At 45.2% G+C, this 27,667-nt stretch overlaps 1 protein-coding gene and 1 pseudogene across 1 annotated transcript; one reads left to right on the forward strand and one right to left on the reverse strand.

The window, feature by feature from the left end:
• Window positions 1–6,453: 6,453 nt before the first annotated feature.
• Window positions 6,454–9,267, reverse strand: LOC101346630 (HLA class I histocompatibility antigen, B-67 alpha chain-like; annotated as a pseudogene).
• An 11,223-nt stretch (window positions 9,268–20,490) lies between these two features.
• On the forward strand, window positions 20,491–24,397 carry LOC101346884 (HLA class I histocompatibility antigen, A-80 alpha chain-like). Its single transcript, XM_023725287.1, has 4 exons — window positions 20,491–20,996; window positions 21,589–21,849; window positions 21,973–22,124; window positions 24,350–24,397. The coding sequence occupies exons 1-4, from the start codon at window positions 20,873–20,875 to the stop codon at window positions 24,353–24,355; spliced, it is 543 nt and encodes a 180-aa protein (XP_023581055.1). The 5' UTR covers window positions 20,491–20,872; the 3' UTR covers window positions 24,356–24,397.
• Window positions 24,398–27,667: the final 3,270 nt, after the last annotated feature.

Raw genomic sequence — 27,667 nt, forward strand, 5'->3', positions numbered from 1 at the left:
ATTGATTTTTCTATTCTTATAGGTTATATTTTCTTTTTTCTTTGCATTCCTGGTTATTTTTTATTTGATGCCAGACATTATAGTTTTACCTTATTAGGTGCTAGATATTTTTTATGTCCATAAATGATCTCCAGCTTTTATTTTGGGGACATGATAAGCTACTAGGAAGCTACTTGATCCTTTTAGGACTTGATTTTAATATTTGCTAAGTGAAACCGGGGTTTTACCTAGTTCAGTGGTAGAATTCTCATCTTCCATGTGGGAGAGCCAAGTTTGATTCCCTACCAATGTGCCTCATGCACAGCCACCACCTGTCAGTCATTGGTGGCTTGTGTGTTTCTATGATGCTGAGCAGATTTCAGCGGAGCTTCAAGAATAAGACAGGCTAGGAAAAAAGGCCTGGTGATCTACTTCTGAAAATCAGCCAGTTAAAACCCTATGGATCACAACAGTCTGATCCACAGCTGATCGTGAAGGTAGTGCAGGACTGGGCAGTGTTTCCTTCCATTGTGCATGGGTTTGCCATGAGTCAGGGGCTGACCTGATGGCAGCTAACAACAATAACAATACGTGAAACCAGAGCACTGTTTAATCCAGAGCTAATTATTCCCACTACTGACACAAGACTTTCCTGAATACTCTACCCAATGCCCAGTGAATTATGAGGTTTTGCTGTCTGGCTGGTGGGAACAGTCACTATTCCCAATTCTGTAAGCCTTTTGGATTTTTACTCTGAGGACTTTTACTTCTTTTTACTCTGAGGACAGGAGTTTTTGGTTTTCCAGATTTTCCAGGGTGAGGATGTCTTCTATTACACTCCCCACCTGACAAGCTCTGGGCATCATCTCTGTCTCCAATAGCTTGTGAGCCTGAGAAAGCCAGGCTATGATTTTCCAGAGTTGGCAAATGCCCTCAGGATAAACGCAACTATTCTCTCTGGATTCCTGCCCACATATATATTTTGGCCTAAGTGATTAGTCTCTTGCTTGTTCTTCTACACTTGTAGATTCTTCTTATATTTTATCTATTATTTTTAGTTGTTTTCAGTGAAAGAGGCAGCCTCAAAACCTAGTCTACCATATACCAGAAATGGATTCCCTCTTGCTGTTGTTGTTAGCTGCTGTTGAGTCTGCTCCAACTCATGGTGACCCTGTGTATAATAAAACAAAACGTTGCTTGGTCCTGAGCCATCTTCATGATTGTTGGTAGTAAGACAGTGTTCTGTTGTGATCCACGGGGTTTTCATTGGCTAATTTTTGGAAGTAGATCACCAGGCCTTTCTTCCTAATCTGTCTTAGTCTAGAAGCTCCTCTAAACTTGTCCACCATGGGTGACCCTGCTGGTATTTGAAATACTGGTAGCATAGCTTCCAGAATCACAGCTACACGCAGGCTACCACAGAATGACAAACTGACAGAAAGGTGGTAGAAATCTGCGTTAACTACTGATTGATTCCTGCATTTTACCTGACACCAGGGTAGGTGCTGGAATACAAATCCATCTAAAAAAAAAAAAAAAAAAACACAAAACAAACCCGTTGACACCAAGTTGATTCTGACTCATAGCAACCCTATAGGACAGAGTAGAACTGCCCCATAGTTTCCAAGGAGTGCCTGGCAAATCCATCTAGACCGATGCTATTCAAAAAGTGGTCTGTGTACCAGCGCTGCTCTGTGAACTGTGTTACTAGCTCACAAGGAGGTGCATACAGAAATTGAGAGTGAGAAGCAAGTAAACCTCTGCCTTATCTTGTCAGCCAAGCAAAAGATGAGTGTTTTTATCACATCACTGGTGCTGCTAAAAACAGTTTGTGACCAGCTGTTCATGAACCCGACTAAGTAGCACAGTGTCTAAACTAGGATTATTTTTCAAACTTTTGCAGGGATCACATAAAAACTGATAAATGTTATGGATCCTCTCCCCAGAAACAGTGCATGTACAAGGAAATATAAAATGTCAGTGCACACACAGATCCTCTGAAGTCTTAAAGGCCTGAGTTTTTAATTCTAGTAGGAGACAAAGACAGGAAATATTTTGGGTAATCATTTCACCAGCCCACAATACCACACCTCACATTTGAGCGTATAAACTGAAGTAGACAAAAGCAGGATCCTGTAACAGACCATCAAGGAATAAGTGGAAAGATGTCATTTATTAGTCACTCTTTCATCTGACCAACACCATCAAATACCTGCAAGTACAAGATCAAGTTCTAGTCTCAGAACACTGTTCCAGGAATTGCCATTTGTCATTCTTTCTCCATCGCTGATCCTCCTACCCTCCAGCACCTGAATCATCTTCCTACCTTAGGAGAATTCCACACTTAAAGAGTCTTGGTAGGAGGTGAAGACCACCTCATTCCATAAAAGAGGGAAACTCACTTTACCAAACATTCATGCAGTTGGACACGGGCATGGGGCTGAGGCTCCACCAGTCAGATGCCCGCACGTCAGCCTCTGACTCAGGGCGTGATGCCACAGAGAAGCTGGGACTGTGCAGAATGCACTTTGGCAAGGGTGGCATGAGTGGCAGTAGTGACATCCAGTTGCCAGGAGCAGCAGTGAGAGTATCCTGGCTGCAGGGCCCAGTGTCCAGCACCTGGGGTGTCGGTGGCGTGGGCAGTGGCATCTGACCCAGCAGCAGTGGCTGTGGTTTCTATATGGGACTAACTGAGGGCGAGACTGTAGACTCTGTTCCTGCCTATATAGCTCAGACCTGGCTCTGAGATGGGTCCCCAATATCACATATATAAATTCCTTTATGTTAAAATCATAAAAATTTGAATTTCATTGTACATCTAAATGTGGTTTTAAGACCCTTTATCTCCGTGGGCACTACTCCTATCACTTTCATCAGTGGTTCCAAATCTGGCTGAGCACCAGGAGTGTTAGTGGGGCTTGTTACAGAATACCCAGGCCCTCCCTAGACCCACAGTCTCAGAGAATTGGGCCCAGGGTCCAGAAATCCCTTACTTAAGCTATACAGGAGAACCTGATGCACAGCCATGTGGGAATTCCTGGTCAATGTTCTTGCTACTAAATTTGTGATCTGAAGACCAGCAGCATCAGCACCAACCTTGTTACAACTACAGAATCTCATGCTCTACTCTAGACCATCTGGATCGTAATGAGATTTCCAGGTGATCCTGTGCACAGTAAAGGTTATGACTCCCGGGTCTGTGTGCTTTCTGGATGTGGTTCCAGAACTGTGCAGTCAGCTCTCTGTGTGTGGACTGATCAGATCACTTAGTACTTGAGGGTCTAGGGTTCAGTCCTTTTTCCTTTCCTATAGCTAATCACTCCCTTGGTGACCTCATCCATTCTCAAGGCTTTAAATACCATTGATGTGGCATCACCTCCCAAATCTATTTCTCCAGCCCGGACATTTCTCCTTAACTCCAGACTTGTATATCTAATTGCCAACTTGACAACCTCACTTGTATGTCTATCTCAGATTCTGAAACTGAGATAGCCTGTGATGCCCCCTCCTCAAAGAGGCTCCTTCCAGCTTCTGCATCTCTGCTGACAGCAGCTTCATCTTTCTGTTTGCAGAGTCCAAAACATTGGTGTCCTCCTTGATTCCTCTCTTTCTCTCATATCCCAAATTCAATCCATTAGGAAGTCTTTTAAAGTCCATCTTCAACATGTATCAAGAATTCCATCATGTCCCACTATTTTCACTGCTCACACCGGGTTGAAGCAACCAATATCTGTAGCTGGAAAACTACCTGAATTTCCCAGTTTTCTTTATTGCCTTGCTTGCCCCTCTTGACTCTTCTCAGCACAGCAGCCAGTGTGATCCTTTCAAAAGAGAAGTTGCACCATGTCTTTCTTTTGCTCAAAACTGTCTTGTAACTCCTCATCTCACCCAGATAAAAGCTAAAAAGTCTTCCAACATTATCAGAGCCTACATGGTCTGGTCGTACCTCTGACCTCATCTCAATGACTCTGCTGCAGCCACACCAGCATCTTCCCAGATACCCTCCTGCCCTAGTGTGTCTGCACCAGATGTTCCCCCGGCTTGGAAAGATCTTCCCCAGACATCCTCATAGCTAATTCCTTCATGGACTTCAAATTTTTCCTCAAAGGTCACCTTCTCAAGGAGGCCCACACTGATCACCCCAAGTTACCACAGCCATCTTCCCTCTCCCCACACACCCACACTCTGGGTTCCCTTCCCCACTGCACTTACTGCCTTCCAACGTAAACACCGTCCTTATTTCTATGCTCAAAGTCAATAGTCTGTCTCTCCCCACTAGAACATACGAGCCACAAGGCTGACAATTTTTGCATTTTTAGTTCACTGATGTTTCCCAGATGCAAAAATAGTGTGTTTTATAGCCTGCACTCAACAAATATCAGTAGAATGAATGATCCTGTAGTATAGAGCACCTCCCTATTCTAAAGACAGTGTCTTTAATTAATGTAGCCTCAGACCAAATGCTGTTTTGTGGCAGCTACAGCATATCATCCACTCACATTGACATTAATGCCACCTGGACTTTTCTCACAAGTGCTGCTCTCTTTCCTTCCCTCCCTTCCACACCCATCCCCCTGCTCACTACAGCACACAATTTCATTTCCATCTTCAGAAAGGAGGAATCCTAGGCTTATGGGCCTTATTTTCCAATCAACTGTGAATAAAAATGAGAGTCTGCTTTAGATAGCCATCAGTTCGGAAGGAGTCAGCTCTAGGATTATAGAGCTATGGGCAGGGAGAGAGGATAGGTGAGCTGAGGATGGAAACAAAACAGGAATTTATCTAAGATAAACTATCAGATCCTCCTGTCTGCTAATTCTAGAATCTGGTTCTTTAAAAAAGGTCGGGAGAAATGGAAAGAATAATCCAGTAACAGCCCTAGAAGGTGGACAAGAGCTAGACTAGTGTGAAAATTTGTTTCTTGATACCACAGAGACTCCTATGTGCAGGGGGCACCCTGGGCCTTGTGGGGATAGTGACAGGAAAACAACTCCCGGTGCTATCAGAGATGGGGATACCCAGAGAAGGATGGGACCAAGAACAAGAACTCGTGCACAAGATCAAGAACAAGCATAATCCTCTACAACAACCAAGACACAAAAATAACCACACAATGATGATGGCTGAGGACCAGGCCAGGCCTGAGCCCAAACTGACCAGACACATGAAGTCCTCATTGTCCAGGGTCCTGGAGACAGGACAATCGTTGCAGGGACAATGACAGGTAAATGGGCTCCTGCTGCTGTTAGAGACAGGGGACACCCAGATGAAAATGAGACCAGAACTCATGCACAAAAACAAGAACAAGCATAGTCCTCTATAAAAACAAACACACAAAAAATAAACACACAAACCATGGGAGCTGAGAGTTGGGCCACGTCTGAGCCCAGGCTGACATAGCAACATTAGCCCTTGCTGCCCACAGCTCTACAGACAGGACAAGACCTGGGCAATGCCTGAGTCTCTGTTATCACAGGTCCTGGTGGGACACGGTACTACTAAGGGGACAAAGACAACAGAGCAGTGAAGATGACCTAGCTGAGGAGTGACCATGTCAAAGTCCATGACACACTGAGCACTTACTGGGCACAAGCCCCATCCATACTCAGCTACTCCATGGCCTTCTGTCCTGCCTGCAACAGAATTAGCACAGCAAACACAGGATCCTGGAAGGTTCTCAAGTCTTCATTTATTGCCTCTCTTAGATTTTCAGAATTTTCCTCTCCTTTAACTTACCCATCAACCACACCTTATGGCAGGATTTTGAAAAAAAAAAAAAAATTAATATCCAGATTCTCATTTTCAGCAAGGAAGTGAGACATTGCCACTCAGAGCAACACAAAGTTACAACAGGGATGGAGATGTTCCAACCCTGCCTCTGCTGGGACAGAAACGTTGATCACAGAAGGGACACAGGTCAGTGTGGGGAGGGGGTCCTGGTGGGTGGGGTGGGGCTAGTCTCCCCATGTCCTCAAATTACACTGACAGGAATGCAGACACATTCAGACACCAGTTGCAGAAAGAGAAGTTCTTGAAGAAAGGGGGTTCCTGAAGTCAAAGTGGGGAGTGAACAAATCTTGTATCATTCAGTCCCACACAAGACAGCAGTCTCACACTATAGAAGAAAGTAATCATGAACAAATTTGGGTCAGTCACCATTAAGTGTTGATATGCTGAACAGCCCACCACATGCTCAAAATGTCCAAATACAAAGAATCCCCATAAGCAAGTCATGTCCCCTCTGCCCAACCCCTCCCCCACGTCAGGCCCCCAGGGTCTCAACTTTAGAAGCCATGAGAGACACATCAGAGCCCATAGGAGGAGGTGAGACAAAAGGAAGAATTATAGGGTTGGGGAGCTCCCTATGGGCACCCGTCTACACTATCCCAAGGGTCTCAGGGATCATACCCCTCCATACTTACTTGCAGCCTGAGCATCGTTCCCTCCTTTTCCACCTGTGGGAAGAAAATGGCCTTTCAGAGACAGGGGAGGAGGCTGGACCATTAGGTCCTAGAAGAGTCGGCTAGTCCTGGACCCCTGAACCGTGACTGCAGACCCAGGGCAGGCTCAGGAAAGAAGAAGAGAAGAGATGTGCAGGGACTAGACCCATCACCCTCCTAGAGATCTGTCTTCAGCAGGGACCTTCCCCTCTGACCTGCGAATGTGGGGATCAGATCCCCGTCACCAGAATCAAGGTGAAAAATCTGTCCTCATGTTCATGTGTGCTTTACAAAAGAGTAAGTGTTAGCACTCAGGGCCCCAGACCGGGTATGCGCAGGTGCGCAGATGGTGCTTCACAGTAGAGGCAGAAGGCAGGCAAACTCCTACCTGGGGTTTGAAACCCTGCAGTGGGACAAGAAAACTCAGACCCCACCCCGTTCCCTATCTGAGCTCTTCTTCCTCTAGATCACAGCTCCAGCCACCACAGCTCCAATGACCACAAGGAGAACCAGGCCAGCAATGATTCCCATGATGAGGGTGGGGGACTGAGAACAGGACTCTGGGAAGGGAAGGGAAGGTGAGGGGCCCCAACCCTGTTGCTGTGCCCAAAAGGGCCCCTGCTTTCCCTGAGAAGAGGCTCTGCCCTCATCTCCCTCCTTACCCCATCTCACGGTAAGGAGCTCGGGAAGCCCCTCATGCTGCACACTGCTTGTATATCTATGCTCCTCTCCAGAGGGCACCACCATGGCTGCCCACTTCTGGAAGGTCCCGTCCCCTGCAGGCCTAGTCTCCACAAGCTCCATGTCCTGGGTCTGGTCCTCCCTGTCCCACTGCCAGGTCAGGGTGATCTCCACTGGGTAGAATCCCAAAGCCCAGCACCTCAGTGTGACCTCATGGTCAGAGATGCGGTGGTGGGTCATGTGTGTCTTTGGGGGGTCTGAATGAGTCAGAAAATTAAAGAACTTTCCATTACCTCCCATAAACCACTCTAGCAGGACTCATTGGACTATCTTGAGAATGGACAAGACAACTGGGGTGGAGGAGGGAGTGCAAAGCCCAGACACTAGCCTGGACCAGGGATCTGGGATAATCTCTTAGTCCCTGGAAAGTTCTAGAATCAGCCCAGAGTAGGAGACTCCAGGTGTCTGAGGATGAGAAAAGGGATTTCTAGTTCTGAATTGGGTGGAGGCTGAGAAACTCAGAATCAGAAACTCAGAATCAGCTGGAATCAGACCTCCAAAGTCACCAGGTGTGAGGCACAGAACAAGGCTTGAGAAAGTCCATGGTGGTTCCCAAGGTCGATTCCAGGATCAAAGGGAACTGCTGATCAGTCAGGAATCATCTCCCCTACTACCCCCAGAGAGTGGATCCCTTAACTGACTCTGAGAGAAAGGAGGGCTTTTTTGGGCAAGTCACTCTCTGGTACAGGATCTGGAAATCTGGGCTAACTCCTCACTCTCCACACCCATAGGAGGGGTAGTCTGGCATCTATCCCATTTTCTTCCCCTCTTGAGAGGCCAGCAGAGCAGACACAGTACCCGCTCAAAGTGCGTTCAGGGAGCCGCCGCAGCCCCTAGTACCTGCACGCTGCAGCGTCTCCTTCCCGTTCTCCAGGCATCTTCGGAGGGACTCCTGACATATGCCCTCCACATAGTCCCTGATGTGGTCTGCAGCCCCGGCCTCCTCCCACTTGCGCTGGGTGATCTGAGCAGCCGTGTCCGCCGCCGTCCAGGAGCACAGGTTCTCATTCAGGGCGAAGTAATCGCGGCCAGCATAGGCCTACTGACTGTACTTGCGGAGGAGACTCCCATCGGGCCCCACTTCACAGTCAGACATCACCTGGATGGTAAAAGACCTGATCCCGCCCCCGCGGTCAGCCCCGCCCAGCGGTCAGCCCCGCCCCCGCGGTCAGCCCCGCCCCCGCGGTCAGCCCCGCCCCCGCGGCCGGAAGAGGCGTTGGTTGGTCAAAGCGGGTTTGGTTCTAAATTGAAAAGGAAACCGGAGCGAATCCCTGTGGTTCTTCCCAGATCGAGGGGCCGGGCAGGTCCCGCGGCCTCGGGGTGAAGCTCTGACCCGGAAACTCGGGACGACCCGTCCATGGGGACAAGGAAGACACGTGACCTGCGACCCGGGCCCGGCGTCACTCACCGGCGTCGCTCTGGTTGTAGTAGCCGCGCAGGATCCGCAGGCCCACTCGGAAAGTCTGTGCAGTGTGTTCGTAGACCCGCGTGTTCCGGTCCCAATAGTCCGGCCTCTCCTGCTGGATCCATGGCGCCTGCGGCTGCTTCCTCCGATTCGCCGAGTCTCTGTCACTGTCGAACCGCACGAATTGCGTGTCGTCCACGTAGCCAACGGAGATGAGGCGGGGCTCCCCTCCGCCCGGCCGGGACACGGCGGTTTCGAAATACCTCAGGGAGTGGGAGCCTGGGGGCGAGAAGCGGCTGAGACCACCGTCCCACCTCCCTGCGCGGCGCCCAGGTCGATGGCGGAGGGGAGGAGGGAGCAGGAAACGAGGGGTGTGCCCAGCACGGGGCAGGGGAGGGGGTCTGGGCGGGTCGACTAGCACGCGGCTTCCCCGAGAGTCCTGCGTCCCCGCCGGGCGGTCCCCTCGCTCCTCCCTCCACAGAGATCGTTTTCCTCTCGACTCCGCACGCAACCGCCCCGGCTTGGGTCCACGCCTGTGTCAGGGCCAGGGCCCACGAGAGCAGCAGGAGGGCCCGGGAGCCAGGACCCTGACGCGGGAGTCTGGAAATTCTCAGTCTGCAGGGACTCGGTAGTCCCGGTGGCACTGATTGGCTTCTCCAGAAATCGGAGACCCAATTGGACTGAAAACTGGCGTCGCGTCATAAGTGTCCAGGCAGAAGGAGCTGACATGGATTTGTGAGAGGGAAAAGTGAAACTCGCATCCCCAACTCTACGCGGAGCGGCTTATCTACGGAAAACAGTACCTGCTGCAATTAGTTTTAAATTGCTGAATGATTTCTCATAGCTAGGGATGGAAGCCGAGATGGCTCACTGACGTGCCTTCCCACCCACCCCCACCCCCTAAGCTGCGCTAGGGTACTTGCCATACCTGCCATACTTTAGATACTCCTCTGGCTAGGCCTCCCTACCCCTAACACCGCCATCAGGACCAGAGAAACGCCTGGTACTGAACCTTGCCCTGACCCCTCTCCTCCTGCACCGAGCCTTCTTTGCTACACTGTCTCCTCGAGTCCTGGGCCAGGGCCTGCTTAAGTCAGAGGTCCCTGTTAGTTTCACAATCTCCATGTTGTTTTGTGCCCTGGAGTGGATTCATAGCACCCCTATATGACAGAGTAGAACTGCCCCATAATGTTTCGTAGGCTATAATCTTTAAAGAAGCAGATTGTCAGGTCTTTTCTCCTGCGGAGCAGCTGGTGGGTTCCAACCACCGACCTTTAGGTTTGCAGCCAAGAGCTTAACTGTTGCATCACCAGGGCTCCTTAGAATTTCTATTCACTCTTACAAATTAATAAGAAATCCAAAGAGATTTTGTTTATGTGGATTATAGCTCATACTAACGATATGAGAAATTGAAACAGAATTTTTAAATTTAAATTTAAAGTAATATGGACTGTATTTAATTCAAATCAAGCCAGTGGCAATTTAACATTCTCCAGTTGTCTTTCTTCAAAGTAATATTAATAAACATTAACAGAGATAATATATTTTCATGAAAAATAAATACTTTCCAAATTAAAATTGTGTAGTGAGATTAGTGAATCATTTTACATTTTTGCATGTCTCTTATCTGTGTAAACAGAAGACTTCTCGATTTTCATATCTGCTTCTGCGTTCAGTGGTAGTTTCTTAAAGGTTATTTGCAATCGGAAACCCTATTATTGGGTATTTTGTATTCTGTTCATTAAAACCTATAGATCCGTCTTGCACATTGAATGAATCTTGTACTAATGCGTGAGGGTTTTTTTTTTTTGGCAATTCATTGAGTATGCGGATTTTCCAGTGTTGACACATTTCATTACAAAATATCAAAAGTCATATTTGTTAGTATTACCACTGATCCCAGCAGAAAAGTTTGTAAATTTCAGAAAGCGTCAAACTTGTGGATACAAGTTTTCCACTATTCTAATCTCTTGAGAGGTTACATTTTATCATTGGCAACAATACCGTTAGTTGGTTTCCTTAAAGTGACAGGCTTACTACCCATTGCCATGGAGTCAACTCCAACTCATAGCGACCCTATAGGACAAAGTAGAACTGCTGTATAGAGTTTCCAAGGAGTGCTTGGTGGATTCGAACTGCCAGCCTTTTGTTAGCAGCCATAGCTCTTAACCACTACACCACCAGGTTTTCCGACAGGGTTACTAGTTGTTCATTTTTGAGAAAGTGTTGTTCCTTCTTTCGAGTAAAACATGGCATTCCATAAAAAAAAGGCTAGTTCAGCTCACACAAATTATTTTCCTTGAGACAAACAATACTTTGGAATGTAGGAAACCAAAACAAACCAAACCCATTGCTGTCAAGTCAATTCTGACTCACAGCAACCCCATAGGACAGAGTAGAACTGCTCCATAGGGTTTCCAAGGCTGTAAATCTTTACAGAAGCAGACTGCCACATCTTTCTCCCATGAAACAGTGGTGGGTTCTAATGCCCAACCTTTTGGTTAGCAGCTGAGTGCTTTAACAACTGTGCCACTTGGGCTTTTTGGAATGTAGGAGGAGTGCTTTATAAATACTTCCCACTTCATCACATAGGATACTAAAAGATGTGGATTTGAGGATGGTGATTTAATAAAGTTAATAACTTTTAATGCTTCCGTCAGTACATCTTTAAGTGAAGCTGGTTTTGTTTTCCTGCAAGTAGGTGATGGTGAAGAATACAATTACGATTGCAGTTTAATGACACAACCTTGATTCTTACCAAGGTCCCAGATGATTTACCTCAGTGCAAATACCAACCCTGTGAAAAAGACTAATGATTCCTTAGTAATGTTATGAAGATAGTTTTGACTTCATGGATCTTGTGAAAGGATCTTAGTGACTCCAAGAGTTCCACAGATCACACTTTGAGAACTGCTGTTCTGAGTAAACCATGAAGTCCCCTGACTGGCCCCAGCCTCTTGCCTCCTCTTCACTTCCCAGAATCCCTCTGCCTGAACTCGACTCTCTGCCTCCCAAAGCTTAACTTAGGCCTCTTCGCATGGGCTCTTCTAGAAGAGAAACTACACCCTAGAAATTTAATGCCAGAGAGTGTGCTCAGTCAGAAAACTGAGGTGGAGGGAAAGATGTTTCCCTTTTGGAACTGGGAACATCTGTGCCTGGAGGCACCAGATAGAGATAGAGATTCACTCATGAACTGTTTTGGTTTTGTTACACACCAGCTTAATGTATATCCATATCCCAGACAGTTGGAAATCTGATGCAATCTGTGGGAGAAATAATAAGGGCCTCTCATTATAAATGGGTCTAAGGCACCTGACTTGAGGTCCATATACCATCAAGAGGAGTGCTGTCAATAGAACTTTCTGTGATGAAGGAACTGTATACCTGTGCTGTCCAATACAGTAGCCATGAGCCTGTGTAGCTATTGAGCACTTGAAATGTGGCTATTGCAACTGAGCAGTTGAATTTTTAATTTTACTTTATTAATTTAAATAGCCACAACTGGATTTTAGCTACCACATTTGTAGTACATATCTACAGTGTTCTGAATTTTCAATCTCTCCCCCAAAAGATACTATGTAATTTAAAGACTGAAGTATATTAAAAATACCCTTATTTAAAAGCCATGGATTTGCCTATGTGGATCTTAGACGTATCCTAGAAACACGCCCTCCCCCCCCGCCAAACCCATTGCCATCAAGTTGATTCTCACCCATAGTGACCCTATAGGACAGAGTAGAACTGCCCCATAGGGTTTCTGAGTAGCAGCTGATGAATTTGAACTGCCAACCTTTTGGTTAGCAGCTGTATTACTTAACCACTGTGCCACCAGGGCTCCCCTTAAAATACAGAGTGCCCATAAATATTCACTTAATAAGTATTTAACGACTACAATGTACAGACATTAACCAAAACATGATTTATCACATCAAGATTACTAATGTTCAAAACTGCCCATCACCAGTGCCAATCTTTGTTTATATTTCATTGAGACTCTTGGTGTTACTGTTTTCTTTAATCATAAAAAAAAAAAAAAAATTGCTGATGCGTCAATTCCAACTTATAGTGACCCTATAGGACAGAGTAGAAGCGCCCCATAGGGTTTCCAAGGAGTGCCTGGTGGATTCAAACTGCAAACTTTTGGTTAGCAGCCATACCTCTTAACCACTATGCCACCAGGTTCTGTAATCTTAGGAGAGAATAAGTCTTATTCATGGGAATGTGTTTATTGATACAACACATATTAAATGCCCTGTAGGGCTTGCAGATATGTTTTTAAAATTATGAAACGAGATTTAAAGCTTAGAATTGCGCCACCTTAGAATACTTTACCTATTTATCTACTGCTACCCTTTCTCTAAAATTCAAACAATTTTATTTTCCTTGATGCTCAGATCCCTCTCTCATTGTCTGTACCTAGAGGAAAATATACATGAAATTACAATTGTGAAGTGAAGGATTCTTTAAGCATGACCCAAGATGAAAAACCATGAAGAAACTTGATGAATTGATGGAAGTTTTCACTATATGCAAATTAAAAACTTATGGCAACTACAAGCTCACAGATACATAAATGCTTTCCCATAATTATATCAAAGACACATTAAAATCATAAAATAACAAAATTATATACAATTGTATTCAATCAGAGAACAAGAAATAGCTGTTGGAAATTTGAAATATGATCATAAAAATGAAAAATCAATAGAAGAACTGGGTAATAAAAGTCATTCCCATGAGATAATACAAAATGGAAAATGATTGTGAACAGGACAGAAGAACTATAAAAATATTAGACTGTCTATCAAGGAATTACAACAACCTTATAATACAAGTTTCAACAGAAATAGAGACAAGAAATAACTAAAAACAATTCAAGAAAATGCTTAGAGTTAACAGACAAAAGTGTACAAATTCTTACTGTAGTTAATGAACATAGACCCACACTAAGAATACATCACAATGAAATTTTAGAGTAGAAAAGATAAGATCCTGAAAATATCCAGAAGCAACAATAAACAGCATCTCTTAAATCTAAAAGACATAGAAGCAATGTCTTCCAAAATTCAAGGAAAAATGTGTTCAACACAAAATTCTATACCAAGCCAAAATGTGAATAAGTGTTAGGGTAATCTAAAGACATTTTTAGATGGTTAGGATTTTAACATTTTACTTTCCATGTTCCCTTCCTCAAAATACTACTAGAGGAAATGGGAACCAAAAATGATGGAGAAAAGCAAAAACGGGAAATCCATGGGATCCAGGAACAGGGGAGCCAGCACCAGAGAGAGACAAAGGATGCCGAGAATAAGGTGATCCAGGGTGTCAACCTGTCCCAGGTGACAGGCAGACAGTTCACATGTGGCAGGACTAGAGGCTGTGAGACAGGTGTCTTTAAAAAGATGAAATTGGTAGAAAACTTCATGTGCTGGAATATATTCACAGGAGAATCATACCCCAGGGGTAGGGTGGGGTAGTTTGGGAATGATTTATTAAAGTTTACAACAGAAACTAAGCAAATGAAAGAACAAAATGTTTAATTCCAGGGAAACTACAAAGTTGATTAAAAAAAAAAAAGTAATCATAGTCAACTAAATGCTGTTGTGAATAGTATTTACATGGTCATAATAATGTAAACAAGCCCTGGTGGTGCAGTGGTTAACTGCTAGGCTGCTAACCAAAAGGTTGGTGGTTCCAACCTACAAGTGGCTCCACAGGAGAAAGATGTGGCAATTGCTTAAGTAAAGATTATAGCCTTGGAATCCCTATGGGGTATTTCTACTGTGTCCTATAAGATCGCTATGAGTCAGAGTCAACTTGAGGGCACTCAACAGCAATAATGTAAACACTGAACACTGAGCTAACCAAAAGTATAACAATTATGTTGGGAGGATGGGGGTGTGTGAAGAAGAGATAATTGATTATAGATGATATATAAAACTGAAAAACAAAGAATGAGCAGTATGTTATTTAGAGGCACAGAAATAACACTAAGAATCAACTTAACGAATTAAAAGTGGTTCCCCCTGGAGTTCAGGAAATGGAGTGCAAATACTTGTAGAAGTATTTGACTTTTTAAACTATGTGCATATACTCATTTGATAAAAATAAAAACTCAACATTTTTAGAAGACAATATGGTAAGGGAATGGACTCAGGATTGTTCTATAAGGAGTGTTATAGAAATGGGGCAGTAACTGGAGGGAGACATGATTTCAGGTGATGAATTTTTATAGGATTTTGCGTTGATTTATTTAGTTTTGTTTGTCTTAATGGGAGATTTTACAGCATGTGTGTATGCAGGAATGAATGAGCCAGTAGAGTGCGAAATCATTGCAGGGGAGGGATGTGAGCCCAGGTCTGTGCGATTCCAAGGCTTAAGCTGTTTACTGCTGGAGTATTTTATCTTTAGAAGAAAGGGAACAGTCATTGTACATCTGCTATATTTCAGACCCTACCCTTGGTGCTTCACACTCATGATCTCATATCACCCTTACACAGCCCAACTCACACTCACAGTGGATGAACAGACTGGACATACAGTGTCAGTGCCTTCCCATTTTGGACCACTCAAGTGACATGAAGGTGGCTGCAAGTCCTTGTGAGAGCCAGTTTTCTTCAGGTTCATCCATACCCAGAGAGTGTGTGTTGGGGGATGAACAGCTTAATGTAAGAAGAGCTCCGATTAGATTCCCCATTTAGAGCTGGGGACTCCTGGCTGGTCAGGAATACACTCACACTCCAGAGGGTGGTATAGATATCCCTGTGTGGTTCCCCTGCCTTTAACTGTCAGGAGTGCTTGATGCACCTCACATGGGCACCCAGGTGTCCCCTCTCCCTTATCTCCACCCCTTTTACCTCATCTACCCCAACCCCAAATTTTCAGCTTTATTCTGCTGCTGCACCTAGTGCTTGCACAGGGATGGCAAATCCCATCTGCCAGGATCTTCATGTTCCTCAGAGCCATTCCCTTCAGGACAAAGTATCCTCTCAGGGGCTGATATGGATCATCACTCACAGCACAACACTGATTGATACTGTACAGAAAGCCCCATCCTAACTGAGTGAGGGGAGGGATGGACGGGGTTAAAGGGGCAACGAACACCATCCTGCCACAGCCTAACAACTTCATAAATTGAGGGACTATTAACCTCAGTTTATAGATTGAAAACCAAGGCATGTTGTTAAGTGCTGGCTGACTCACAGCGACGTTATTATGCACAACAGATGTTGCCCAGTCCTGCACCATTCTCACGCTCATTACCGTGTTTGAGCCCATTGTTGCAGCCACCTTGTCAATCCATCTCATTGAGAGTCTCCCTCTTTTTCACTTACCCTCTACTTTACCAAGCATTCACCAAGTCTTTTTCCAGTGATTGGTCCCCCCAGTGAAATGTCTAAACCCTTGCCATCCTCACTTCTAAGGAGCATTCTGGCTGTACTTCCTCCAAGACTGATTGTTTGTTCTTACGGTAGTCCATGTTACATTCAATATTCTTTGCCAACATCACAATTCAAATGTGTCAATTCTTCTTCAGTCTTCCTTCTTCATTGTCCAGCTTTCACATGCATTATGAGGCAATTGAAAATACTATGACTTGAGTCAGGTACAGCTTAGACATCAAAGTGACATCTTTGCTTTTTAAGATTTTTAAAAATAAACTTCCTTTTTCCCCTCCCTTCCACCCCTGGTAACCACTAATAATTTTTGGTTTCTATATATTTGCTTATTTCATATAAGTGAGATCATACAGTGTTTGTCCTTTTATGACTAATTTTGCTCAGCATAATGTTTTCAAGGTTCATCCATGTTGTGGCATGCATCAGGACTTCATTTCTCTTTATGACTGAGTAATATTCCATTGTATGTATACTATACCATGATTTGTTTATCTATTCATTTGTTGATGGACATTTCAGTGGTTTCCACCTTTTGGCTATTGTGAACGGTGCTGCAATGAATATTGGTGTATAGTTTTCTGTTTGCATCACTACCTTCACTTCTACTGGGTATAAACTTAGGATCAGGATTGCTGGGACATATGGTAGTTTTCTGTTCAACTTTTTGAGGAATCGCCAGACTGTTTTCCATAGCAGCTGTACCATTTTACATTCTCACCAGCCACAAATGAAGGTTCCAGTTTCTGACATCCTCGCCAACACTTGTTATTTTCTGTTTTGTTTTGTTTTTATCATTGCCATTCTAATGGGTGAGGCAGCACCTCGTTGTGATTTTGATTTTCATCTCTTTAATGGCTAATGACATTGAGCATCTTTCATGTGCTGGTTTGTTATTTGAAAATTCTCTTAGGTGAGATGTCGGTCCAGGTCCTTTGCCCATTTTTTGATTGGTTTGTCTTTTGTTGTTATGTTATAGAAGTGTTTACATATACATATATATACACACGTATATATACACACACACACACACACACACATATATAGTGTATTAGACCTTTATCAGATACGGGGTTCCCAAAAATTGTCTTCCTATCTGTAGGTTGTCACTTTATTGATAAAGTCCTCTAATGAACAAAAATATGCTCTGGATCCTCTTTCCAGCTTATCATCATCTGACCTCCAGTTCCCGGGACTTGAGCTATCAGCCTGTCATCTGTAAAAGCAGCATGAGGGCAGTATCTGACCTCTTCTAACTTCACAAGGGGAAAGGAGAATCAAGATCAACAGCCCAAGGCTGATTTCCTATCAGGCAGAGGTCAGACATACCTCCTCTCTCTGCCATCTTTACCAATTCTGACATCAACCATCCCTCCCACGGTATTCTCTATTTCTTTGCTGGGTTAGATAATTCATTGCAATGGCCACACAGAACTAACAGACCATACTCAGGATTATGGGGTTTATTAGGGAAGTAACAGTTACAAATTCAGGCTCAGGAACACTCAGTATACAGTTCTTCCATCAGAAGAGCCTCCTCCCAGCTGTGCTTGCAGGCACACCTCTCCCTGGGACTAAGCATCTGCCAGGAAGCCCACCAAGCCATCTTCTGCTGCCGGGTCTCTGCAGCTGGGTCTACCCTGCCACTGCTTCTGACCGCCTTCAGGGTTACTGCTCACTCTCTCTCTGTCTCCTAGTCCCAGAAGCCTCCCAGTGCAGAGATCCCAGGTCCAAAGGATGCACCAGCAACTGGTTGTTCTTCCCTGGTGGTGGTGGGATTCTCTCTCTTCCACCTCTGGGATGGCTCATTTCAAGCCAGCAGGATGGCAAAACTGACCAATCCTTTGGTGGGCCATAATTACCTATCACATAGTCCCACCCAATCTAGCCAAGACCATGGTTAGAAAGGTCACACAAAAGCGATCCACTACACTGCACATCTGACCTGCCAGCTTTTGGATTCACCACATTCTACAGCCCTGTGAGCTAGCAGCCTGCTGTCTGACCTGCCAGTTCTGGGTTCTTCAGCCCCTGCAACCATGTGAGTCAGGAGATGCCTCCAGCTGATGCCTGACCCACAGAGTATGGGACTTGCCAGCCTCCACAACTGCAATATTTTATTCTAAGAATTTTATGGTTTCAGTTTTACTTTTAGATTCTTGATCTGTTTTGAATTGGTTTTTATGTGTGAATGTGAGGCATGGATTCTTCATTCTTTCTGAAACTTACATTATTAGATTGTTGTAATTCCTTGATTGATAGTGCATTTCTAAAGGGGTAAGGTGGGTAAGTCCCACATTCACTCCTAACTGCCCAGTAAGGATCAGCATGCATCATATTCCCAGATGGAAATGGACTCAGTCTTCACCTTCCCACTTCCCTGTTATTGTCATTGCCAGCCACCCTTGTGGCACTTTCTCTCTCTGACCCTAACCACCCAGAGTTAGGTCAGACCTTACAAGTTAAAGGACATCATCCTTCAGATTGACTGCCTGGGCAGCCGTTCTATGAATTAGCCTCCCTAAGCTAACTCAGAGTTCACAAGTTAGAAGGACCCAGTTTTTCCAACTGCCACATAGGCAGATGTCAACCCCTGCTGGCTCTCATTGCCTGATGTAGTGTCCTTAATTCACCGGAACAGCTCACAGAATTCATGGAGAGCATCTATACTTACCGTTATTCATTTATTATAAACAGAAATGGTACAAATGAAGACATGCATGGGGTAAGATTTGGAAGGGGTCCCAACATGAGGCCTCCATTGTCCCCAGGGATTCACTCCCCTCCCAAGAGATTAGATGTTCTCTCCAATCCAGGAAGCCCCCACCTCAAATTCCTTGTGCATATCCTTTTATTGGCTTCGTTGCATAGTCATGACTGATTGAATCATTGAATGCACATGACCGATAGCATCATGCCCTACTCCCTTCCTGAGGTTAGCTACCCAGGTAGGCTGTGTAGCCCCCATTCATTTGCACACATTCTCAGGTTCTGTCTGGAGATTTTACATAATAAAGGCACTTCCATTACCCAGGAAAACCCCAAGGATTGTCTCTCAACAGCCAAGGACAAAAGGCCAACTTATTAAATCATTACCACACAGATAATTTAACATTCTTGTAGTTTTTCTCTCCTGTTTACCATCACTTTTCCACTTGTACTACTTTGTGGGAGTGCAATTTTTATCTTCTAAATCATCTATTGAATTATTCATTTCTATAACCATATTTGTAATTTCCGAGAGCTCTTTCTTGTACTCTGTTTGGGTATAATTGTATGTGATTCTGTTATTGTTTCATAAATACCATATATTATATCTTTTAGATGTTACTGATGATAGTGGTAGGGGACCATTTGGTCTCCTGGTTATCTGCTTTCATGATATCACGAACTTTTCCCTCTCAGCACTTAGTTCAGTAGTGATTTCACATTTATCTTTGTAATTTTTTCTAAACACCCATCACTGTCATATATGCGAGGTCCTTATCATTGATTTAGAAAATAATATTAGGAATCATTATTCCCTTACCTTGAGCATGGAGAAATATGACCCAGCCGGAGCTGGGCCATCACAGACTCACAAAGATGCATCAACTGGGCCCTGAGACAGACAGTAGATGGGACAATCTCAGAAATTATTTTAAGAAAGTTTTCACAAAAGGGCAATCAAACAGAACACGAAAGACTTCCCACTTTTTGTCTTTTTCTATTAGCATTTAGTGAATAGAAATTTGTTGGGCCAATGAAGACCCTCCTGACTGTCCTTACTGACACTTGTTCCAATGATTGTTAAGAAAGATGATTTAAAATGTAAAATCACAATTTCTAGCCAATCTGTGAAAAGGTGACGCTTTCAATGATTCTGCCCCTTTTGTGATGTTGATATATACTGATGATTCTGTAACCTTCCTCGGATTCAGGCAGACATTCTAGCTCTGGCAGCATGCTTGTCCTCTTCCCACTTTTGTCCTTTTGAATATATACCAAATAAAACTTTATTTTTGCTTTACTAAACTTTATGATGTTTTTTCCCCTACAACATCATCAGGGTCTTCCCTTTACTCTTATTGTATCTCCAGTGTCTATCCAATTTCCTAATTCACTGGAAGCTTTGAACTATACTCTGGATGAATGTCGGTTAGTGTGATTTGGGCAGTTAAGTCACAGTGCCCTTGATGGCCTCCTGAGCGCTGAGCCTAGCGGCCTCCAATCATACAATGTGCTGGGGCATTGAAACGGTTTACTTGCATGGGGTGCAGAGTCATACATACCTAGCCGATGGACAGGGAGTCCACGAAAGATGAGTTAACAAGGATGAGCCCCGCTCCATCGCGGCTACGTGAACAGCACGCAGTTCGTGCGGTTCTACAGCGACTCTGCAAATCTGAGGATCAGCCGCAGGCACCGTGGACGGAGCAAGAGGGGCGCGACTATTGGGACCCGAGACATGGATCGCTAAGGACAATGCACAGTCTTTCCGAGTGAACCTGCAGATCCGGTGCGGCAACTACAACGAGAGCTAGGCCGGTGACAGATGCTAGGCCTGGGTTGCAGGTCACGAGTCCCCGAGTCCCCCGTGGACCACCCGTGGTCTCCCCGGGTCTCCGGTCCGAGTTTCACCCCCAGATCGCAGATCCAACAGGCTCTTTGACCGGGGAAGAGCCGCAGAGATTCGCTCTATTTTTCTTCTCAGTTTAGATCCAAACGGGTTCTGACCAATCACCGCTCTTCAGGGTCGCGGGGGCGGGGCCAGGCTCTCACACCACTCACACTGTGTATGGTTGCCACGTGGGTTGGAAGGGCGCCTCCTCCGAGTGTACGAGCATTACGCCTACGGCTGCGCAGATTACCTCGCCCTGAACCTAAACGAGGAGCTGCACTCCTAGACTGCAGCAGACCAGGCTGCTCAGATGACGAAGTGCAAGTGCGCGCGAGGCTGGTGTGGCTTAGCTCTACAGCTCTATCTCGAGAGGAAATATATGGAGTGGCTCGTCAGATACCTGGAAAAGGGGAAGGAAACCCTACAGCGGACAGGTACGATGGCAGCCTCCCCATGTCCCCTTGGGCTGGCGCAGTTCCCCCAGCTGGCAACCCACAAGTAGGGGAGGAAAATGAAGAAGACACCAGAATACTTCTTTCCCATGGATCTAGAGTGGGAAGAGTCACCCGGGTTTCCAGAGACTTTTCTCCTCTCAGGAACAATAAGGGATCCAGTCTTTCAGGGAGTGAAAGGGGAGACAATCCCTGAAATAAACAATCAGCATTTCTTTGCCTCTGGCAGTGGCCTTGGGAAACACGGGGGACTTCTCTCTCAGGCCTTGTCCTCTGACTCACACCCAACCTCTTTGGAGGTCTGATCCCAGCGTTTCTGAGCCTCAGCCTCCACCCAGTCAGGACCAGAAGTCCCAGTTTTCTCCTTCAGAGACCTGGAGCCTACTACCCTGTGCTGATTCAAGAACTTTCCAAGGAATAGGAGACTATCCCAGATTCCCGGGTCCAGGCTGGTGTCTCAGTTTGGCACTCACTCCCCTATCCCGACTGTCCTGTCCACTCTCAGGATGTTCACATGACTCTTGCTCATGGGAGATGATGGAAAGTTCCTCAATTTTCTGACTCTTCCTCTCAGACCCCCCCCCAAACACACCTGTGACCCATCATGCTATCTCTGACAGTGAGGTCACTCTGAGGTGCTGGGCCCAGAGCTTCTACCTGGTGGAGATCGCGCTGACCTTGCAGTGGGACAGGGAGGACCAAACCCAAGACACAGAGCTTGTGGAGACCAGGCCTGTGGGGTACAGGACCTTCCAGAAGTGGGTGGCCATAGTGGTGCCCTCTGAAGAGGAGAAGAGATACAAGGGGCTGCTTGAGACCCTCTCCCTGAGATGGGGTAAGGCGGGGGATGAGGGTGGAGCCTCTTCTCAGGGAAAGCAAGACCCCTTCTGGACACCTCCAGCAAGGTCAAGGCTGAGGCCTGGGGATCAGGGCCCCTAACCTTCCCTTCCCTTCTCAGACCCACATTCCCAGCTCATCATCCCCATCATGGGAATCATTGCTGATTTGGTTCTCCTTGGAGCTGTGGTCGCTGGAGTTGTGCTCTGGAGAAAGAAGAGTTCATGTATAGAGGTGTGGAGTCTGAGTTTTCTGGACGGTTTCAAGCCTCAGGTAGGGGTTTGCCCATCTCCTGTGTTGTTCCTGGGAGATGCGCTCCATGTATGTTTTGACCCTCTCTGGGTACCTATGTGCTAACACTCTTTTGTAAAGCACATGTGGAAATGAAGGACAAACCTTTCACTTTGATGATTCTGGTTATGGGGAACCTGATTCCTAACAGTGACAGGTCAGAGGGGAAGGTCCCCTGCTGAACACAGACATCCAGAAGGATGGTTGGTCTAGTCCCCACATATCTCCTTTATTCTTGTTTCCTGATCCTGCCAGGGGTATGCATTCATGGTTCTGGAAATTTCTCTGGAGTCCAGGCCTAGTGTGTTCTTCTAGGAGAAGATGATGGAGGAGCTGAGCATGCATTAGCCCTGTGCCCAGTAGGTGCTTAGTGTGTCATGGGCTTTGACATGGTCACTCCTCAACTGTGTCACCTTTGCTGTTGTCCTTGCCCCTTCAGTAGAACCTTCTCCCACCAGGACCTGTGATCACAGAGACTTCAGACATCACCCAGGCCCTATTCTGTCTGCAGAGCAGTGGGCAATGAGGGCTAATGTTGCTGTGTCAGCCTGGACTCAGATCTGACCCAACTCTCAGCTCCCATGGTTTGTGTGTTTATTTTTTGCGTCTTTGTTTTTAAAGAGGAGCATGCCTGTTTTTATTTTTGTGCATAACTTCTGGTCTCATTTTCCTCTGAGTGTGCCCTGTCTCTAATAGCAGCAGGAGTCATTTTACCTGTCATTATCCCCACAAAGCCCAGGGTGGCCCCTGCACACAGGAGTCTCTGTGGTATCGAGAGATGAAATTTCAGACTAGTCCAGCTTTTGCCCTGCTTCTAGAGCTGTCTCCTGGATTGTTCTTTCAATTTTTCCCCTAACCGTTTTTACAGAATCAGATTATGGAAGTAGCAGAGAGGAGGGACTTGATAGTTTCTTGTCTTAGTTAAACTTCTGCTATGTTTCCATCTTCTGCTCACCTACCCTCTCTCCCTGTCCGTAGCTTTAGAAATCCCAGTGCTGGCTTCAGTTCAACCTCATGGATATATAAAGCAGAGTCTAATTTAGATTCACAGATGGTTGGAAAATAGGACTTATATACCTAGAATTGTTTTTCTGAAAAGAGATATGTAACTGTGTACAGGAGGGTGGTGTGGGAGATCAGCCCTGGTGAGAAAAGTGCATGTAACTTTCATGTCAGTGTGAGTGGATGTTGTGCTGTAGCTCTCACGAAACAGCATTTGGTCAGAGGTTACGTTAATAAAGATATAGTCTCCAGAATAGGGAGGTACTCTACACTACACTGATCATTCACTCTACCAACATTTGTAGGGTGCAGGCTAAATGACACACTATTTTTGCATTTGGGAAACTTCAGTGAACTAAATCCAAACCCAAACCAAACTCTGCCATCAAGTCAATTCTGACTCATAGCGACCCTATAGGATGCAGTAGAGCTGCCCTATAGAGTTTCCAAGGCTGTCACATCTTTCTCCCACAGAGCAGCTGGTGGGTTTGAACTGCCAATTTTTTGGTTGGCAGCCAAGCGCTTTAACCACAGCACCACCAGGGCTTCTAGTGAACTGAAGAGAGGCTAAAGTTTCCTGCTGGGTGGAGCATGTGTTACGTCAGGGAGGGACAGGCCATAAACTATAAGCATGGTAAATAAGGAAAATGTTTACATTAGAAGGTGGGAAATGCTATGGGGAAGGGGACATAGAGTGTGAGTGTGTGGGAAGAGGGAAGATGACTGTTGTAAGTCAGTGGTCAGTACAGGTTCTTATGGAGAAGGTGATTTTTGAGGAAAGATTTGAAGTACATGAAGGAATTAGCCATGAGGTTGTCTGGGGAAAGTTCTTCCAGGGGCAATGTCCTGTGCAAATGCACTAGGGCAGGAGTGTGTCTGTGTCCTGGGAGCAATAAGGAGGCCGGTGTGGCTGCAGTGGAGTCAAGGAGATGAGATCAGAGGTTCAGTCAGATCATGTAGCTTTTGGGGTTATTGGAAGATGTTATGGATTGAAACGGGTCCACCAAAAATGTGTGTCAGTTTGGCTAGGCCATGATTCCAGTATTGTGTGGTTGTCTATCATTTTGTGATCTGATGTAATTATCCTATATGTTGTAAATCCTAAACTCTATGATGTTAATAAGGTGGGATTAGAGGCAGTTATGTTAGTGAGGCAGCACACAATCTACAGGATTAGACTGTATCTTGAGTCAATCTCTTTTGAGATATAACAGAGAGAAGCAAGCAGAGAGGAGAAGGATCTACTACCACCAAGAAAGAAGAGCTGAAAGCAGAGAGGGTCCTTTGAACCAGGGTCCCTGCAATGAGAAACTTCTAGACCAGAGGAAGATTAATGACAAAGACTTTTCCCAGAGCTGACAGAAAGAGAAAACCTTCCTCTGGAGCTGGCACCCTGAGTTTAGACTTCTTACCTCCTAAGCTGTGAGAGAATAAATTTCTGTTTGTTAAATCCATCCACTTGTGGTATTTCTGTTATAGCAGCACTAGATAACTAAGACAGAAGGGTTTGACACTTCTGGGAGATGAGCTATAAGACACTTCTGGGCAGAAGAGAGACGTGGTGGACTCCTCTTGTAAAAGGGTCACTGGCTGCTGTGCTGAGAATAGGATCAAGTAGGGCAAGGGGTAAGCAAGGCAGCAGGAAAAATGATGGAAAATTCGGGTGATATTTTACCTAGAGATGTCTGTTGCTTTTCCTGGGGTTTCAGCAGTGAAGACATTAGATTCTGGATACATTTTGAATGGACTTTACAGCATTTTCTAATGGATTGAATATGGGATATGAGAGGAATCAAAGAGGTCACTCAAGATATCAGTCTGTGCAAAGAGGAAGATGGTGCTGCTGTCAGCAGAAGCAGAAAAGATTCTGGAACAAGCCTGTTATGGACTGAATTGTGTCCCCCAAAAATGTGTGTCAACTTGGCTAGGCCATGATTCCCAGTATTGTGTGATTGTCCACCATTTTGTCATCTGATTTCATTTTCCCATGGGTTGTTAATCCTACCTCTATTATACTAATGAGGCCAGATTAGAGGCAGTTATGTTAATGAGGCAGAACTCAATCTATAAGATTAGGTTGTGTCTTGAGTCAATCTCTTTTGAAATATAAAAGAGAGAAAGGAGCAGAGAGACAGGGAGACCTCATACCACCAAGAAAGCGGAGCCAGGAGCAGAGCATGACCTTTGGACCTGGGGTTCCTGTGCAGAGAAGCTCCTAGATCAGGGGAAGATTGATGACAAGGACCTTCCCCCAGAGTGGACAGAGAGAGAGAAAGCCTTCCCCTGGAGCTGACACCCTGAATTCGGACTTCTAGCCTCCTAGATTGTGACAGAATAAATTTCTCTTTGTTAAAACCATCTGCTTGTTGCATTTCTGTTATAGCAGCACTAGATAACTAAGACAGAGCCTGTTTGAGGAGGGCCATCGCAGACATGCAGTTTAGGAAATGTTGAATCTGAGGTGTCTATTAGAAATGCAAGTGAGATTGTCGATAGATATATGAGTCTGGAGTTCAGGAATAATGACTGACTGTAGAAATAGATTTGGGAGATGTCATAGATTGAATTGTGTCCCCCCAAAATATCTGTTCACTTGGCTGGGTCATGATTCTCAGTACTGTATGATTGTGTACCATTTTGTAATCTGATGTGATTTCCTTATGTGTTGTAAACTCTATCACTATCATGTAATAAAATGGATTAGCGGTAGTTATACTGATGAGGTCTACAAGATTAAATAGTGTCTTAAGCCAATCTCTTTTGAGATATAAAAGAGAAAAGTGAGCAGAGACACATGGGAACCTCATACCACCAAGAAAGGAGTGCCGAGAGCAGAGCGTGGCCTTTGGACCTGAGGTTCCTGCGCAGAGAAGCTGCCAGACCAAGGAAAGAATGATGACATGAACCTTCCTCCAGAGCCGACAGAGAAAGCATTCCCTTGGAGCTGATGACCTGAATTTGGACTTGTAACCTACTGGTCTGTGAGAGAATAAACTTCTCTTTATTAAAGCCATCCACTTGTGGTATTTGTGTTATAGCAGCACTAGATGACTAAGACAGGAGACAATGCCATAGAAATATTTAAAGCCTTGAGAATGGATGAGATCTCCAAGGGAGTGATTAGCTGGAGAAGAGAAAGGAACAAGGACTGATCCCTGGACCCTCCAGTATCAAGTGATCTCACCAGACCACACACCAGGAGCAGACTGATGAGTTCTGGCACAGCATCTAGAAAGCGTGGAGACCAAAGCGTCCCAAACTTTCTATGCATCGGAATCACCTGGAAATCTCACTAAGATTCAGAAGGTCTGGAGTACAGAATGAGATTGTATATTTATAACAAGGTTGGAGCTGATGCTGCTGGTCTGCAGATCACACTTAGAACCAAGAATGTAGACCAGAGATTTCCACATGGTCTGCATCATCCCCATCTGTGTTGTTGTTAGATGCTGTTGTTGTTAGGTGCCTTGAGTTGATTTTCATCTCATAGTAACCCCACATGACAGTGTAGAACTGCCTCATAGGGTTTCCTAGGCTATAATCTTTATGGAAGCAGATCACTAGCTCTTTCTCCTGCAGAGCTGCTGGGTGGGTGCAAACCAACCTTTCAGTTAGCAGCTGAGTGCTTAACCATGAGCACTTAACCATTTGTGCCACCCAGGAATTCCAGGGTCTTTAAACCACATTAAAAAGTTATTTCTTCTGAGAAGGAAAAGGAAGAGCATATATTGTCAGTTATGAAACATGGTGTTGGGAAATATATGTTGTGGGGTTTACATTGACTTTACCCAAAAAAAATTTGTGTTTATTTTTGGTTCCTGAGAGATCCTTGGGATTTCCTGAGTAATTCAGGTGCTTTTGTTATCTGTAGGCCTCCAGCCCACACCTGAGAGGTGACTCAGGTAGGGGCTGGCATGCCAGAAATACCACCCCATGATAATCAGCTGACCTCAGAAAAGGTGGGCTGATTCAATCAATCGTAAATACGTAATGACACCCCAGTAAGAGCTCTGAACACTGAAACTCCATGAGCTTCCCGGTTGGTAAAAGACATCAATGCACGTGGGAAGGTAGTGCACCCCTTTTGGATTATGGAAGCTTCATGTTGGGAACCCTCCCAGACCTTATGCTATGTGTCTTATTTGCAACTTTTTCCTACAATAAGGCAGTGATCTTAAGTATAACATTTCTGTGAGTTCTGTTAGCTATCCTAGCAAATTATAAAACCCAAGTGAGTAGTTGGAGCCAGCAGATCAAAAGTGAGGGGTCTGGGGACCCCAGAGCTTATAGCTGGTATCCTGAGGGGACAGGGAAGACCCCTAAGTTTGTAGCCAGCAGGTCAGAGGTGAGGGAATCTGGGGGATGCCCTTGAGCTTGCAGCTGGCATTCTAAAGATGTAGTGGGAAAACCCATAATTGGTAGTTAGCAGGTCAGAAGTGAGGGTGATGTGGGCACTCCCAAGCTTGCAGATGGCATTCGAGGTCTTTGGCAGTCTGGAGGGCTGTGTCCTTTAACGTACATGA

The sequence above is a fragment of the Trichechus manatus genome, unplaced genomic scaffold, assembly GCF_000243295.1.
Source record: "Trichechus manatus latirostris isolate Lorelei unplaced genomic scaffold, TriManLat1.0 scaffold00295, whole genome shotgun sequence".
Classification (NCBI taxonomy): Eukaryota; Metazoa; Chordata; class Mammalia; order Sirenia; family Trichechidae; genus Trichechus; species Trichechus manatus.